Source organism: Oncorhynchus gorbuscha, linkage group LG24 (assembly GCF_021184085.1).
Source record: "Oncorhynchus gorbuscha isolate QuinsamMale2020 ecotype Even-year linkage group LG24, OgorEven_v1.0, whole genome shotgun sequence".
NCBI lineage: Eukaryota > Metazoa > Chordata > Actinopteri > Salmoniformes > Salmonidae > Oncorhynchus > Oncorhynchus gorbuscha.
In genome coordinates, this window is record NC_060196.1 from 5,239,483 (window position 1) to 5,253,749 (window position 14,267).

Genomic DNA, 14,267 nt, shown 5'->3' on the forward strand with positions numbered 1-14,267 from the left:
TCCTCCTGTAGGACTCCTCAGTGCCAGAGGGAGACAGATGATAGGATGAGAGGGACTAGTGATGCGGACAGGAACATCAGCTACACTACGTGGGCCAATTAGATAGAATTGGAGAGCTGGGGACAGCCCCTGGTGTGTGTGTGTGTGTGTGTGTGTGTGTGTGTGTGTGTGTGTGTGTGTGTGTGTGTGTGTGTGTGTGTGTGTGTGTGTGTGTGTGTGTGTGTGTGTGTGTGTGTGTGTGTGTGTGTGTGTGTGTGTGTGTGTGTGTGTGTGTGTGTGTGTGCATGTTTCCATCGGTGCAGACATATCCTGGCCCTCGCTCGGCTGAGAGAACATAACATGGCCTAATCATGGTGAGTTTGAGGGGGGAAATGGGGACACGGACTGAGACACCACTCCTGTTCATAACCTCAGGGCAGTGAGGTAGAGGCTAGTTTGTGAGCCCTGTGCTGTGTTCTTATGGAGCTGCCAACTGTCTGTGCTGTGCCTCAGGCCCCTCCTCCTCTCCACACCTCTATCGTGCCGTTGTTCACACAGCTGTCTGACACACACACACCCTGTGTGTGGAGTGTTAGCCTCGTCAAATAGGCTGTGTGTGTCACGCGTCAGAAATCTATCTGCATAAACACCCGGGTCTGCCTGCCCCGCACTAACGATGATTGGACGACCGGTCGAGTCAGGCCACACCTCCAGAGGAAATGATTGACAGGGTGAGGCCGGTGGGTGGAAAGGACGTGGACAGTGTGTACTGCTGTTGCCAGTCAGATAGAAATGCAGACTTGACTAGGGTCTGCGTCCCAAATCACACCATATTCACTCTATGGGCCCTGGTCAAAAGTAATGCACTAAATAGGGAATAGGGTGCTATTTGGGACACAAGTTAGAAGAACATGGGAGCAAACATTCAAACGAACCGAGGCAACTAACCAACCTGAGGCAAACCATCGACATGCTTTCCTTTCCACCCCCTCAACAATTTGCTTTAAACAGTCATGAGGGCTTTTTTTCATTCTGTAGGAGAGACCCTGCCTTGAACCTTAAAGAAAGCATAACATTTTACAACTACGGTAAGGGGGCGAGTGAGGGTGGAGGGACGGGGGGTTGAGACAGTCGGCCCTTCAGACCAGCAGTTCTGTGGGCTGTCTGCAGGTTTAAGTACTGCCAGGGTCTTGAGAAAGGAGGGGGGAATGAAGGTAGTGATGGAGGGGAGGATGCTGTATTCCTGTCACTGTGGAAATACTCCCCCAGCGGGACTATAACAGACAGGCTCTCAGCAGGGCAGGAAATGATTCAGAGAGATCAGGACGGAGACAGAGGAGAGAGGGATGAAGGAGGAGGGTGGAGGCTGGCACTAGGCCGGGAGGTTGGCGCTAGGCCGGGAGGTTGGCGCTATGCTGGGAGGTTGGCGCTAGCCCGGGAGGTACGGGGATAAATTAACATGGAGGCTGTTTGGCTAGGATGCCGTGCCAAATGTAAACTACAGCCGGCCACTCCAGTGTAAGATGTTATTATACGTGTTGGGGTTGTCTTTGAAAAGACAACATTTGTTCTCTAGGTTGCTATGACAGGTCTGTAATGACTTGACAGACAACCGTGTGTGTGTGTGTGTGTGTGTGTGTGTGTGTGTGTGTGTGTGTGTGTGTGTGTGTGTGTGTGTGTGTGTGTGTGTGTGTGTGTGTGTGTGTGTGTGTGTGTGTGTGTGTGTGTGTGTGTGTGTGTGTGTGTGTGTGTGTGTGTGTGTATAGAGGACTTTATACCCCCTCGCTGGGTGTTACATTCTGAGCTGTTGTTCAATATGGCCAGACAGAACATGAAAATATGAAACTATCAAACTCAGCTTAATGGGATCTGCTTAAAGCTACAAATATACTAAATTAACTTCTGCTGCTCTCACACAAAGACATGGAAAGGATAAATAAATGAGGACTATGTTTCTGTTCCAAGATACGAGGGTCAGGAAAGGGGTTGGAAGTTATTGGTTCATTTATAAGTTTTTCTCTTCAAGTCATTCTCCTCCTCAAGCTAAAATCAGGACTCCATTTTGGATTGAATGGATTTTCCTGTTTGCTGGCTACCTGCACCAGCCTGGGTCATTTCAAATTCCTAAATTATGTCAGGAGCCATTTTGGATCAAGTATGTTCTCTTGTTTACCAGCTGCCTGGTCTATTCTCCTCAATCATTCACCCGAGCTTAAATCTGGACTCCATTTTGGATTTAATGTGCTAGTTTCATGTTAGCCAGTTTCCTGGCCCAGACTGTATTTTACCTCAAACTCAGCGTGTTTGTGGATGTCCTCGGCTCTCTGACGGCTCAGGATGAACTCAGCCTCATTGGCCACCCGCACCAGGTGGTCCTTCATGGTGTGGCTTAGTAGCCTGAGAGAGGAAGGACAGAGGAAGACATTTCATACCATCAACAGAACTGTATCAATTTGTAATCAGTGGAAAAAAATGATTACTGATTTGAATAATTTAATTATGTTTAGATTAAGATGTAATAAAATTGGTGGAAGACATACAAAAAAATATTAATATTTAGCAAGTGGTCAAACAAAGTTAATTAATTGGTGATTAATAGGTGATAGGTTGAAAGCTGTTCAATCAGGTTTTCATACACCATACACACTGCACAAACAAGCTCTCAGAATGTGTTACAATATGAGTGCTGCAGTCCCTGAACATTGGAGACCTCCTCTTTAATGACCGTATAACATCCATAAAATGGAAGGCTTCCCCTTTAATAACCCTATAACATCCATAAAATGGAAGGCCTCCCCTTTAATAACCCTATAACATACATAAAAAGAGGAAAATTAAGCATGCAAAATTAGCACACACACACAACCACATGAAATCCCTTTAACTCTGACCTAACATGTGCTAATTGATTTGTTAATGATATGCATCTGACACAGGGGGAACCTTTGCTACATATGTAGCCAATCCACCCCCTTCCTCTTATCTAAGCTAATAAAACATTCATGTGTGTGTGTGTGTGTGTGTGTGTGTGTGTGTGTGTGTGTGTGTGTGTGTGTGTGTGTGTGTGTGTGTGTGTGTGTGTGTGTGTGTGTGTGTGTGTGTGTGTGTGTGTGTGTGTGTGTGTGTGTGTGTGTGTGTGTGTGTGTGTGTGTGTAGGGGCCACTCACTGGCCCCAGAGGTCAGGCCTGTGCAAAGTGGAACAATAACAGGCTAGGGGCCGGGCTTGGGGCCTGTAACCCAAGCCTGCTGTTTCAGAGCAGGGCAACGGGGGAGCGGAGATGCCTGGGCCTCTGTAGCCTCTCCAACCCCCGGCCCCTGGCCCAGCCATCAATAACCTCAACACTCTCTTTATGACGCCTTACTCTACACTCTTTCACACACAGGCAGGCACACACACACAGATAAAACCATGTAATGACACACACGAGCATACATACACACACAAATATAGTACGTGCGCACACTTGGACAGACACATACTTCTTACACCCAAGACTCTCTCTCTCACTCACACCTCTAAACAGGGAGTTGATGGGGTATAGTGTTACAGTTCCCCCATTGCAAATCAACAGGTTTTCACTGAGACCCAGTTCTAGATTACAAAGCAGCCCCTCTGGAGTGGATTACAACCACCTCATCCTCTAATCCTTCCTCCTCTATCCTACTCCTTCTCTCCTTCTGCTTCTCTTCCACCTCTTCTTCCTCTCCTTCTCTCTCTTCGATTCTCCCCTCCTCCTTTGCCTCCGCCTCCTCTTACTTCTTGTGTGTGTGAGCTTGTGTATGTGTGTGTGTGTGTGTGTATTTGAGGAAGTCCATCAGTGGATGCATTAACATTATCCTAGATTAGCGTTCGGTAATTCTCCAGCGCGGGGGATCGTTAATGTAAATCTAGGTCCCAGGAGTGATATGGGAATGCTGATCCTGGATAGTACGCACAGCAGAAGGGACATGGAGAGGGACAAGGAAGACGTGAGATTTCCCAAGCGTCATGAGGAGTCAGGGATTGCAGTCACCCCTGTCACCCGTCCTCTGGGACAGGCAGGTATTGACAGAGCCTTGAACTCTATACGGCTCCCCTCAGTATGGATTTCTCTCTTCAATAGAGGCCCTAATGGTGACCGTGAGGGCCTGGAGCCGCGCTACGGATCGGCCAGAATGGGACATAATGAAGTGGTGATGGTCGAAGTGGTGATGGTCGGAGTGGGTCGGACGGTGTGTGTCCGCGTGCGTGTCAGAAAATGTACCTGCCCTCGTTGACCAGCTCGATGAAGGCCAAGCCTGCATTCTTCTGGATAGAGTTCTGCCACTCCTGAAACACAAACACTGGGACATTAGCAACAACACAGAAACCACATACTGGGGACATTAGCAACAACACAGAAACCACATACTGAGGACATTAGTAACAACACAGAAACCACATACTGAGGACATTAGTAACAACACAGAAACCACATACTGGGACATTAGCAACAACACAGAAACCACATACTGGGGACATTAGCAACAACACAGAAACCACATACTGAGGACATTAGTAACAACACAGAAACCACATACTGGGGACATTAGCAACAACACAGAAACCACATACTGAGGACATTAGCAACAACACAGAAACCACATACTGGGGACATTAGCAACAACACAGAAACCACATACTGGGGACATTAGCAACAACACAGAAACCACATACTGAGGACATTAGTAACAACACAGAAACCACATACTGAGACATTAGCAACAACACAGAAACCACATACTGGGACATTAGCAACAACACAGAAACCGCATACTGGGGACATGAGCAACAACACAGAAACCGCATACTGGGGACATGAGCAACAACACAGACACCACATACTGGGGACATGAGCAACAACACAGAAACAGCATACTGGGGACATTAGCAACAACACAGAAACCACATACTGGGACATTAGCAACAACACAGAAACCGCATACTGAGACATTAGCAACAACACAGAAACCGCATACTGAGACATTAGCAACAACACAGAAACCACATACTGGGACATTAGCAACAACACAGAAACGACATACTGAAACATTAGCAACAACACAGAAACCGCATACTGGGGACATTAGCAACAACACAGAAACCACATACTGGGACATTAGCAACAACACAGAAACTGCATACTGGGGACATTAGCAACAACACAGAAACCACATACTGGGACATTAGCAACAACACAGAAACCACATACTGGGACATTAGCAACAACACAGAAACCACATACTAGGGACATTAGCAACAACACAGAAACCACATACTGGGACATGAGCAACAACACAGAAACCGCATACTGGGGACATTAGCAACAACACAGAAACTGCATACTGGGGACAGTAGCAACAACACAGAAACCACATACTGAGGACATTAGTAACAACACAGAAACCACATACTGGGACATTAGCAACAACACAGAAACCACATACTGGGGACATTAGCAACAACACAGAAACCACATACTGAGGACATTAGTAACAACACAGAAACCACATACTGGGGACATTAGCAACAACACAGAAACCACATACTGAGGACATTAGCAACAACACAGAAACCACATACTGAGGACATTAGTAACAACACAGAAACCACATACTGGGGACATTAGCAACAACACAGAAACCACATACTGGGGACATTAGCAACAACACAGAAACCACATACTGAGGACATTAGTAACAACACAGAAACCACATACTGGGACATTAGCAACAACACAGAAACCACATACTGGGACATTAGCAACAACACAGAAACCGCATACTGAGGACATTAGCAACAACACAGAAACCGCATACTGGGGACATGAGCAACAACACAGACACCACATACTGGGGACATGAGCAACAACACAGAAACAGCATACTGGGACATGAGCAACAACACAGAAACCGCATACTGGGGACATTAGCAACAACACAGAAACCACATACTGGGACATTAGCAACAACACAGAAACCACATACTGGGACATTAGCAACAACACAGAAACCACATACTGGGACATTAGCAACAACACAGAAACCGCATACTGAGACATTAGCAACAACACAGAAACCGCATACTGAGACATTAGCAACAACACAGAAACCACATACTGGGACATTAGCAACAACACAGAAACCACATACTGAAACATTAGCAACAACACAGAAACTGCATACTGGGGACATGAGCAACAACACAGAAACCGCATACTGGGGACATTAGCAACAACACAGAAACCACATACTGGGACATTAGCAACAACACAGAAACCGCATACTGGGGACATTAGCAACAACACAGAAACCACATACTGGGACATTAGCAACAACACAGAAACCACATACTGGGACATTAGCAACAACACAGAAACCACATACTGGGGACATTAGCAACAACACAGAAACCACATACTGGGACATGAGCAACAACACAGAAACCGCATACTGGGGACATTAGCAACAACACAGAAACCACATACTGTTACTCTATGCACATGACTTTACACATAAGTCAGTGTGGATGGACAGAGGGGTAAATGAAGGAACAGTTAGAAAGAGAGAGAAATAAAGATTCATTTTGCCCCTTCCGCCCTCAGCACCAATTATGTCTGTATAATATTATGTTGAGTGAGCCTGAACAAGGAGCAGTCAGCTGGTATACATAGCAGCCCTATAGAAGAGCTGCTGTTTCTGGCAGTCAGCTGGTATACATAGCAGCCCTATAGAAGAGCTGCTGTTTCTGGCAGTCAGCTAGCTGGAGGAGAGGAATGAGAAGGGAGGGAAGTGAAGGCATTTATCATGATATAACTCACACATTTCCTCCCTTTGAGCAGTGTTATGGTCAAAGGTGTCAGTCTAAACAATTCAATAAACCGCAGCTGAAACGCCAAGGCGGCCCTGAGTGAGTTTAAATCGGCAATTTGGTCAGGAAAGGGAACTTGACGGTCGCAGTCTTTCATGTTCGGTTCAATCTTTCAACACCTTCTCAACGCAACCGTCAAAAGAAGAATAAAACAACAAGGAGCTGGGCATGTGGGTCGGACGTTTAGCTCTCGCTCTCTCCTTCCCCTTTCTTGGGGATACGGACAGAAAACATTCAACCTCACGTTAAAAAGCTAATACCCTGATAAAAACCACCCGCAACTTCAACATGCCACTTTGTCAGGAAATGTGTCTGTATGGTGGGTCAGTAATGGGGTCTTTGTTTAATAATTAATGTCTAATCACTAGTTGTTTCCTGTGACAGTAAACAAACCCTGACCCCCAAAATCTTCCTTTACAAACACAGTGATATACTGTATATCTAACACTATTTGACTGGTAGTGGAAACGGAGAACAGATACTTTGTAACCAAAACAAACAAGGTCCAACTGTGTTAACAAGAGGAGGGAGGGTTACGGTGTGTGTGTGTGTGTGTGTGTGTGTGTGTGTGTGTGTGTGTGTGTGTGTGTGTGTGTGTGTGTGTGTGTGTGTGTGTGTGTGTGTGTGTGTGTGTGTGTGTGTGTGTGTGTGTGTGTGTGTGTGTGTGTGTGTGTGTGTGTGTGTGTGTGTGTGTGTGTGTGTGTGACAGGACAGTGGTCAGTGTATTTAACTGTGCTGTCATCATCTCTTCAACTGATAGAGGGAGCTGGAAGCTGGGTGTTTGTGTGTGTAGACGTTATTGGGAAACATACAGAGGCCTGGGGGCTGAAGATAGACGACAGACAGAGCTAGAGGAGAGAGAGCTCATTTGCTTCTAATACCAAATCAGACGTGTGTGTGTGTGTGTGTGTGTGTGTGTGTGTGTGTGTGTGTGTGTGTGTGTGTGTGTGTGTGTGTGTGTGTGTGTGTGTGTGTGTGTGTGTGTGTGTGTGTGTGTGTGTGTGTGTGTGTGTGTGTGTGTGTGTGTGTGTGTGTGTGTGCAAGTGTGTGTACGACACATAAGTATGTGTGAATGTGTTTTTGTACGTGCACACATGATTAATTCCAACAGCACCATAGGTTTTCCACTTTGATAACATGACAAGTGAAAAGGCATCAGAACCAATCACACCCAGGCAGAACAGAAACCATTCTGTCCCAATGCCTGTACATCCTCAACCAAGCCTGTAATCAACTGTAGATTAGTGGGATAACAGACTTGGGTAATTTAACCAGAATGCAGCAGTGTTTTGTGTCCCGTCAGGCCATATTGGCGTTGACTACACAGTCATAATAAAGTGTGCACAGAGGGAATAGGCCAGTGTGTCTGTGAGGGGAGTAGAAACAGTGAGTTTGACAGTGAGCCCTGTTTTTGGCACCAAATGGGGAGGGATAATCTAGACTTATCCAATAAGAGCCACCCATTTTTGTTTTCTGTTGAAAAACATTTTTAAACGTTTTCCGTTGCCTGCCCTAAAGAACATGACCCAGACCAATGGGCCAAAGGCTGAACGACGATAGCCATGAGCCTCGGCAGGCCTGCCCTGCAAGCAGCGGGGGACACGCAATGCTACTCTATGTTATGCAGCGCTGCGCCACGCCGTCCTACCGGGCCTGAAATAAACACCACAGGAAGTGCAGACATAAACAGGTCTGGCTCTGCTCTCAGGAACAACAAGGAAGAAGGAGAAAGGACACGTTGTCTCCTGAGAACGGGGAGACACGAGGCATTCTGAACAGGCACGCCAGGGTCATATAAACAAGACTAATGTCCCCGTTATGAGACAGAAAATGACATTATTGTTGAATTAAAAAAGGCTATGACCCTAATCAGAGGGGTCACACACACCTCATGGTGACAAACGGGAGGCTATCTATCAGACAGCTCTGTGATGGGGTATGGATTTCTTTGGCTGCCCTGGTCAGTGCGGTCAGGCTTTTATGGCTGTGATAAGGGCCATTCCATAACCCCATCCTCACCCTGATGAGAGGATACAAGCAGCCATTTGTGACCTCTAACCTCTGACCTGACATCAGGAGACTACTCCACCACCGCAAGTTGTTCTGCCTGTCCTGTCTCATCGGTACGACCACCAGTCAATGTGATCATGATGTTGGACCATAACCCAGCGTGTGTGTTTCCCCAATGTCAGGATCAAAAGTAAAGCTCCTTTCAAACCAAATGCCATTCTCAATCAGAAGTCAATAAGCCAGTTTCTATGTTTGGTTTATGTCTGATGACTCCATGGCAATGAGTCTCCACACACACAAATGCACTTCCTCATTACCACTGATTATCCATAATGAAGGTTTAAACTCCACAACTAGTGACAAAACACAGACTTCCCCACAAACTCCTCTTTGAAACGTCAAACCTGGTCACAACACCACACACACCCTGTTAACCCCCCCCCAAAAAAAAAAACTAGGTTCTCCCCACCCAAAAATAAACAAGTCGCTTGTGTGTTTCAGTCCCATCAGTCATAATCACAAGTATTTGTTAGTTTGGTAAAGGGGCTGGGGAATATGACTTTACAGGAGACAAAGAGAGCATGAACTGTCGTAAGAGCTAAGTGTGTACTGTGTGCTTCCGTTCAGCTTTGGAACGAGAACAAAAATAAGTCCCGTGGAGTTGTGTCCTAAATGGAACACTATCCCCCATTTAGTGCACTACTTGATACTTTTTAACCGGGGGCAATGGTGCACAATTTAGGGAATAGGCTGCTATTTGGGACGCGGAGTTGTCTCGTTGTTACAGCTACGCCTTAGAAAAATGTACAAATACAAACAAAACATTACTACTGTGTCTCTTTGGCCAGTGGAGGAAACTGAATTACGTGGCAACGTACAGTCAGGACGAGAACTGCTAGACAGAACATGCCGTGCTCTCCTGTTAAGGGCTGACGGAGGAACAGAACTCATTCATGGTTGTCCATCTGTTTCACATTTAAGAATGAAAGACAGAATAAGAAACTGTCAGTAAGCCACAGAAGCTTGCATTTATAGTAGATGATACTAGTAGATGTGACGTGACGTTGGTGGTTAACCCTATAAACCACGTGGCGATAAGACGGTGACACATTTATAGTAGATGATACTAGTAGCTATGAGATGACGTTGGTGGTTAACCCTATAAACCACGTGGCGATAAGACGGTGACACATTTATAGTAGATGATACTAGTAGATATGACGTGACGTTGGTGGTTAACCCTATAAACCACGTGGCGATAAGACGGTGACACATTTATAGTAGATGATACTAGTAGATATGACGTGACGTTGGTGGTTAACCCTATAAACCACGTGGCGATAAGACGGTGACACATTTATAGTAGATGATACTAGTAGATATGACGTGACGTTGGTGGTTAACCCTATAAACCACGTGGCGATAAGAGATATGACGGTGACACATTTATAGTAGATGATACTAGTAGATATGACGTGACGTTGGTGGTTAACCCTATAAACCACGTGGCGATAAGACGGTGACACATTTATAGTAGATGATACTAGTAGATGTGACGTGACGTTGGTGGTTAACCCTATAAGCCACGTGGCGATAAGACGGTGACACATTTATAGTAGATGATACTAGTAGATATGACGTGACGTTGGTGGTTAACCCTATAAACCACGTGGCGATAAGACGGTGACACATTTATAGTAGATGATACTAGTAGATATGACGTGACGTTGGTGGTTAACCCTATAAACCACGTGGCGATAAGACGGTGACACATTTATAGTAGATGATACTAGTAGATATGACGTGACGTTGGTGGTTAACCCTATAAGCCACGTGGCGATAAGACGGTGACACAGAAGCCGTTCAGAATAATGAAACAAACGTTTGTGAAATGACAAAATATTCTCATTTGTATCCAAATGTCTCTGACTTGCAAACTTTAAAAAATGAAGCTTTGTCTACGATGAGAGATCAAAGACATTGTGCAAACGAGATGCATTCATTTCAGAGTCAACAGTTGAATGCTCATTCCACCTGAAGGATAAGGAAGTTGACTCGTTCATTTCCTAATCTGGTCGCCGTATCAAAAGGACTTGTGACAGCGAGTGTCGACAAAGTCTAATTGCGGATGGGACTTCCTCAACACTCAACAACCCCACATGCCAGTTCTCTATCTGTGTTTAAGGAAAACCTCTCTCAGAAAATGGCTTGCGTCCGTGTTTGTGTGATCACATTCACACCTAAAAAATACTCATGTTTATCTGGCAGAAAAGCCTGGATAAAATAACGATCTGGGTTGAGGAGTGATTCGTATTTAAGGGTGGTGATTGAGAATAGTGGAAATGACTAATAAGACACTCACATGGGTCATTTCTAGGATTTAAAAAATACACGCAAACACGACTTTGAACTCACCCCAAAACATTATCAATGCTAAACTATGTTCTCACCATCCAACAGTAAACCTGCACTAATCCAGTGTAATAGCTGATAATATGGTTCATTGTCAGAGCGCCAGTGATCCGACCCTTCCAGAGTTAACCTGTTTAACAGATGGACACCTCTCCTCAAGTCAATGGGCAGATCAGCAGACATTGACTTTCTTCCCTGGAGCACTTGGCTCCTCCCGACCCCTGACCTTTAACCTCTAGGCTGAAAATAGAGAGCGGCAGGACTTGGAGTTTAACCCCGGAGCACGGCATCACTACGGCTACAAGAGCAATACTCTCTGACCTGAGAGCTAGAGGCCTACGACTCTTAATGACCCGAAGGTGAAAACAACCTGGAGATGTCTGTCTGTGGTTGACTTTCTCACTTAGTCTTCTGTTTGTGATCAAGGCAGAAATTGAAAAGTTATTTTCAGATGGTGTAATCTGCCTTGGATTACAAAGTGGGTTATAAAACCAGGTGGTACATACATAACAAAGTAGGGTGGTTACGAGCATAGTTGTACAGATTACTTTGTATTGATTTATTCTATGCTGTATGGTGTTGTATGGGGCTGTTTTGAACTGTAGGGATTACTGTTGTTTTCTTGTGTTTTGTCCATATTGTGTGTATTCCATTGGGGGCCATGTTAGAAACAAGTTAATTTAATTTGGGGTTGTACCCAGTGCATCGTTTTTTCCAATACAATTTAAATCAACCAATCAATCAATCAATCAATCAATCAATCAATCAATCAATCAATCAATCAATCAATCAATGTCAAGACTAAACAAGTATTCACAGATGTCCACTGGTTGCATTTCTACCCCTTTCTGCTGACTTTTTAATGGATCAAGAGCATAGTCATGTAGTATGAGATGTTTAGGGACCAGGGGACGTGGGGGAAGGTGAAAGACGGAGGAGGAATGCTCTGAAACTCCGGGGCCGAATGCTTTCCCCATCACTCCTCACAGCCGGAGCAAACACCCTGCTGCGTACTCAAACACACACACAAGGTTCAAGATCAGTGCAATCAAAGTGTTATTTTTCCTCCCTCTCTCCTCCCCCTCATCAGCCCCCTAATCCCCAACCGTGTGCCACGGGGCGCAGCCCAGGGTCTGTAGCCTATCGACACACCAGTGTCCCCCTCTAGTCTGGTCAGAGAGGGGTAATATCAGGCTTAGACAGTCTCTGAAAGGTACTCTCCTGTCTGGTCAGAGAGGGGTAATATCAGGCTTAGACATTCTCTGAAAGGAATCCTGGCTCGGAGGAGAGTGGTAAAATCAGGCTTAGACATTCACTGAAAGGTACTCTCCTGTCTGGTCAGAGAGGGGTAATATCAGGCTTAGACATTCTCTGAAAGGGACTCTCCTGTCTGGTCAGAGAGGGGTAATATCAGGCTTAGACATTCTCTGAAAGGTATTCTCCTGGCTGGTCAGAGAGGGGTAATATCAGGCTTAGACATTCTCTGAAAGGTACTCTCCTGTCTGGTCAGAGAGGGGTAATATCAGGCTTAGACATTCTTTGAAAGGTACTCTCCTGTCTGGTCAGAGAGGGGTAATATCAGACTTAGACATTCTTTGAAAGGTACTCTCCTGTCTCAGAGGAGAGGGGTAATATCGGGCTTAGACATTCTCTGAAAGGTACTCTCCTGTCTCAGAGGAGAGGGGTAATATCAGACTTAGACATTCTTTGAAAGGTACTTCCTGTCTGGTCAGAGAGGGGTGTCTTCAAAGGAATCCTGGCTCGGAGGAGAGGGGTAAAATCAGGCTTAGACATTCACTGAAAGGTACTTAGACATTCATTTCTGAAAGGTACTCTCCTGGAGGAGAGGGGTAATATCTGGGAAAGGTACTCTCCTGGCTGGGAGGAAAAACAGTAACACCAACCGGCACTTCATTCTTGCGGCACCCTGCTGATGTGAGCTATGCAGCTAGAGGGGGACCCTTCCTGACAGGAAGAGGGGCCTAGTGGCCAGGGGGACCTCCTAAAATTGAGCGGATTTTAATTTGGCACCAGGCTGTTTTACTGTGAGTCTGCTTAGGCTCGGGGGGGGGACAAAACGGCGAGAGTAAATTGGGATTATTTATACGTGAACATAATCATGTTTCAAATAAAGATTTTTTTACCTGACATGCAGAGTGGAGACTGACAGGCACTATAAATATAGTGTTATCTTACCTTCCAGGTTCCAAACTCATAAGGGTTCGGAATGTACTTGTCTCGGTCTCATATCAGTGTCTGTGCTTGTCAGCTTGTGTACATGGTGAAATATAGTACTATGGTTCACCCTTTGAGAAAAGTGTGGAGTGAAAATGATTTCCTTCTTTGGAGAAACAAAATTGTACTGCCTTACACAGAATTTACATTCGACTCATTTAGCAGACACTCTTATCCAGAGGAATTTACAGGAGCAATTAGGATTAAGAGCCTTGCTCATGGGCACATCAGATCTTTCACCTGGTCGGCTCTGGGATTTAAACCAACAACCTTTCGGTTACTGGCCCAACGCCCTTAACTGCTCGCCTACCACTCGAGCAGTGACCTCGACGCCGACACAGTCTTGCACAAAAGCCAAAACAGAACTAAATTTGTACATGAGTAGAGTAGTACATATGCCATAATCTTTCCAATAATTGTACACTCCTGCCCACCCTCCTCCCCCACCACCTTCTCTCAATGTATACCATTGTAGTCTCCTCCCTCCACTCCTCTATGTACAGGATGGTGGTTGACTCCTCTCTCCACACCTCTCTATGTACAGGATGGTAGTTGACAGAAGCAGGGTAGTTGACTTAATTACAGGATGGTGGTTGACTCCTCTCTCCACACCTCTCTATGTACAGCAGGGTAGTTGACTCCTCTCTATGTACAGCAGGGTAGTTGACTCCTCTCTATGTACAGCAGGGTAGTTGACTCCTCTCTATGTACAGCAGGGTAGTTGACTCCTCTCTATGTACAG

At 45.5% G+C, this 14,267-nt stretch overlaps 1 protein-coding gene across 4 annotated transcripts in view; it reads right to left on the reverse strand.

Annotated features, from left to right (window-relative positions):
- Positions 1-14,267, reverse strand: part of LOC124012069 (lipopolysaccharide-responsive and beige-like anchor protein) — a 419,063-nt gene that overhangs the window by 266,446 nt on the left and 138,350 nt on the right. For all 4 annotated transcript variants that reach the window (XM_046325448.1, XM_046325446.1, XM_046325447.1 and 1 more), the window contains 2 exons: positions 4,224-4,288; positions 2,268-2,376 (listed from right to left, as the gene is read on the reverse strand). In XM_046325448.1, the coding sequence (XP_046181404.1) occupies positions 2,268-2,376; positions 4,224-4,288 (174 nt within the window). The remainder of the gene's footprint in view (positions 1-2,267; positions 2,377-4,223; positions 4,289-14,267) is intronic.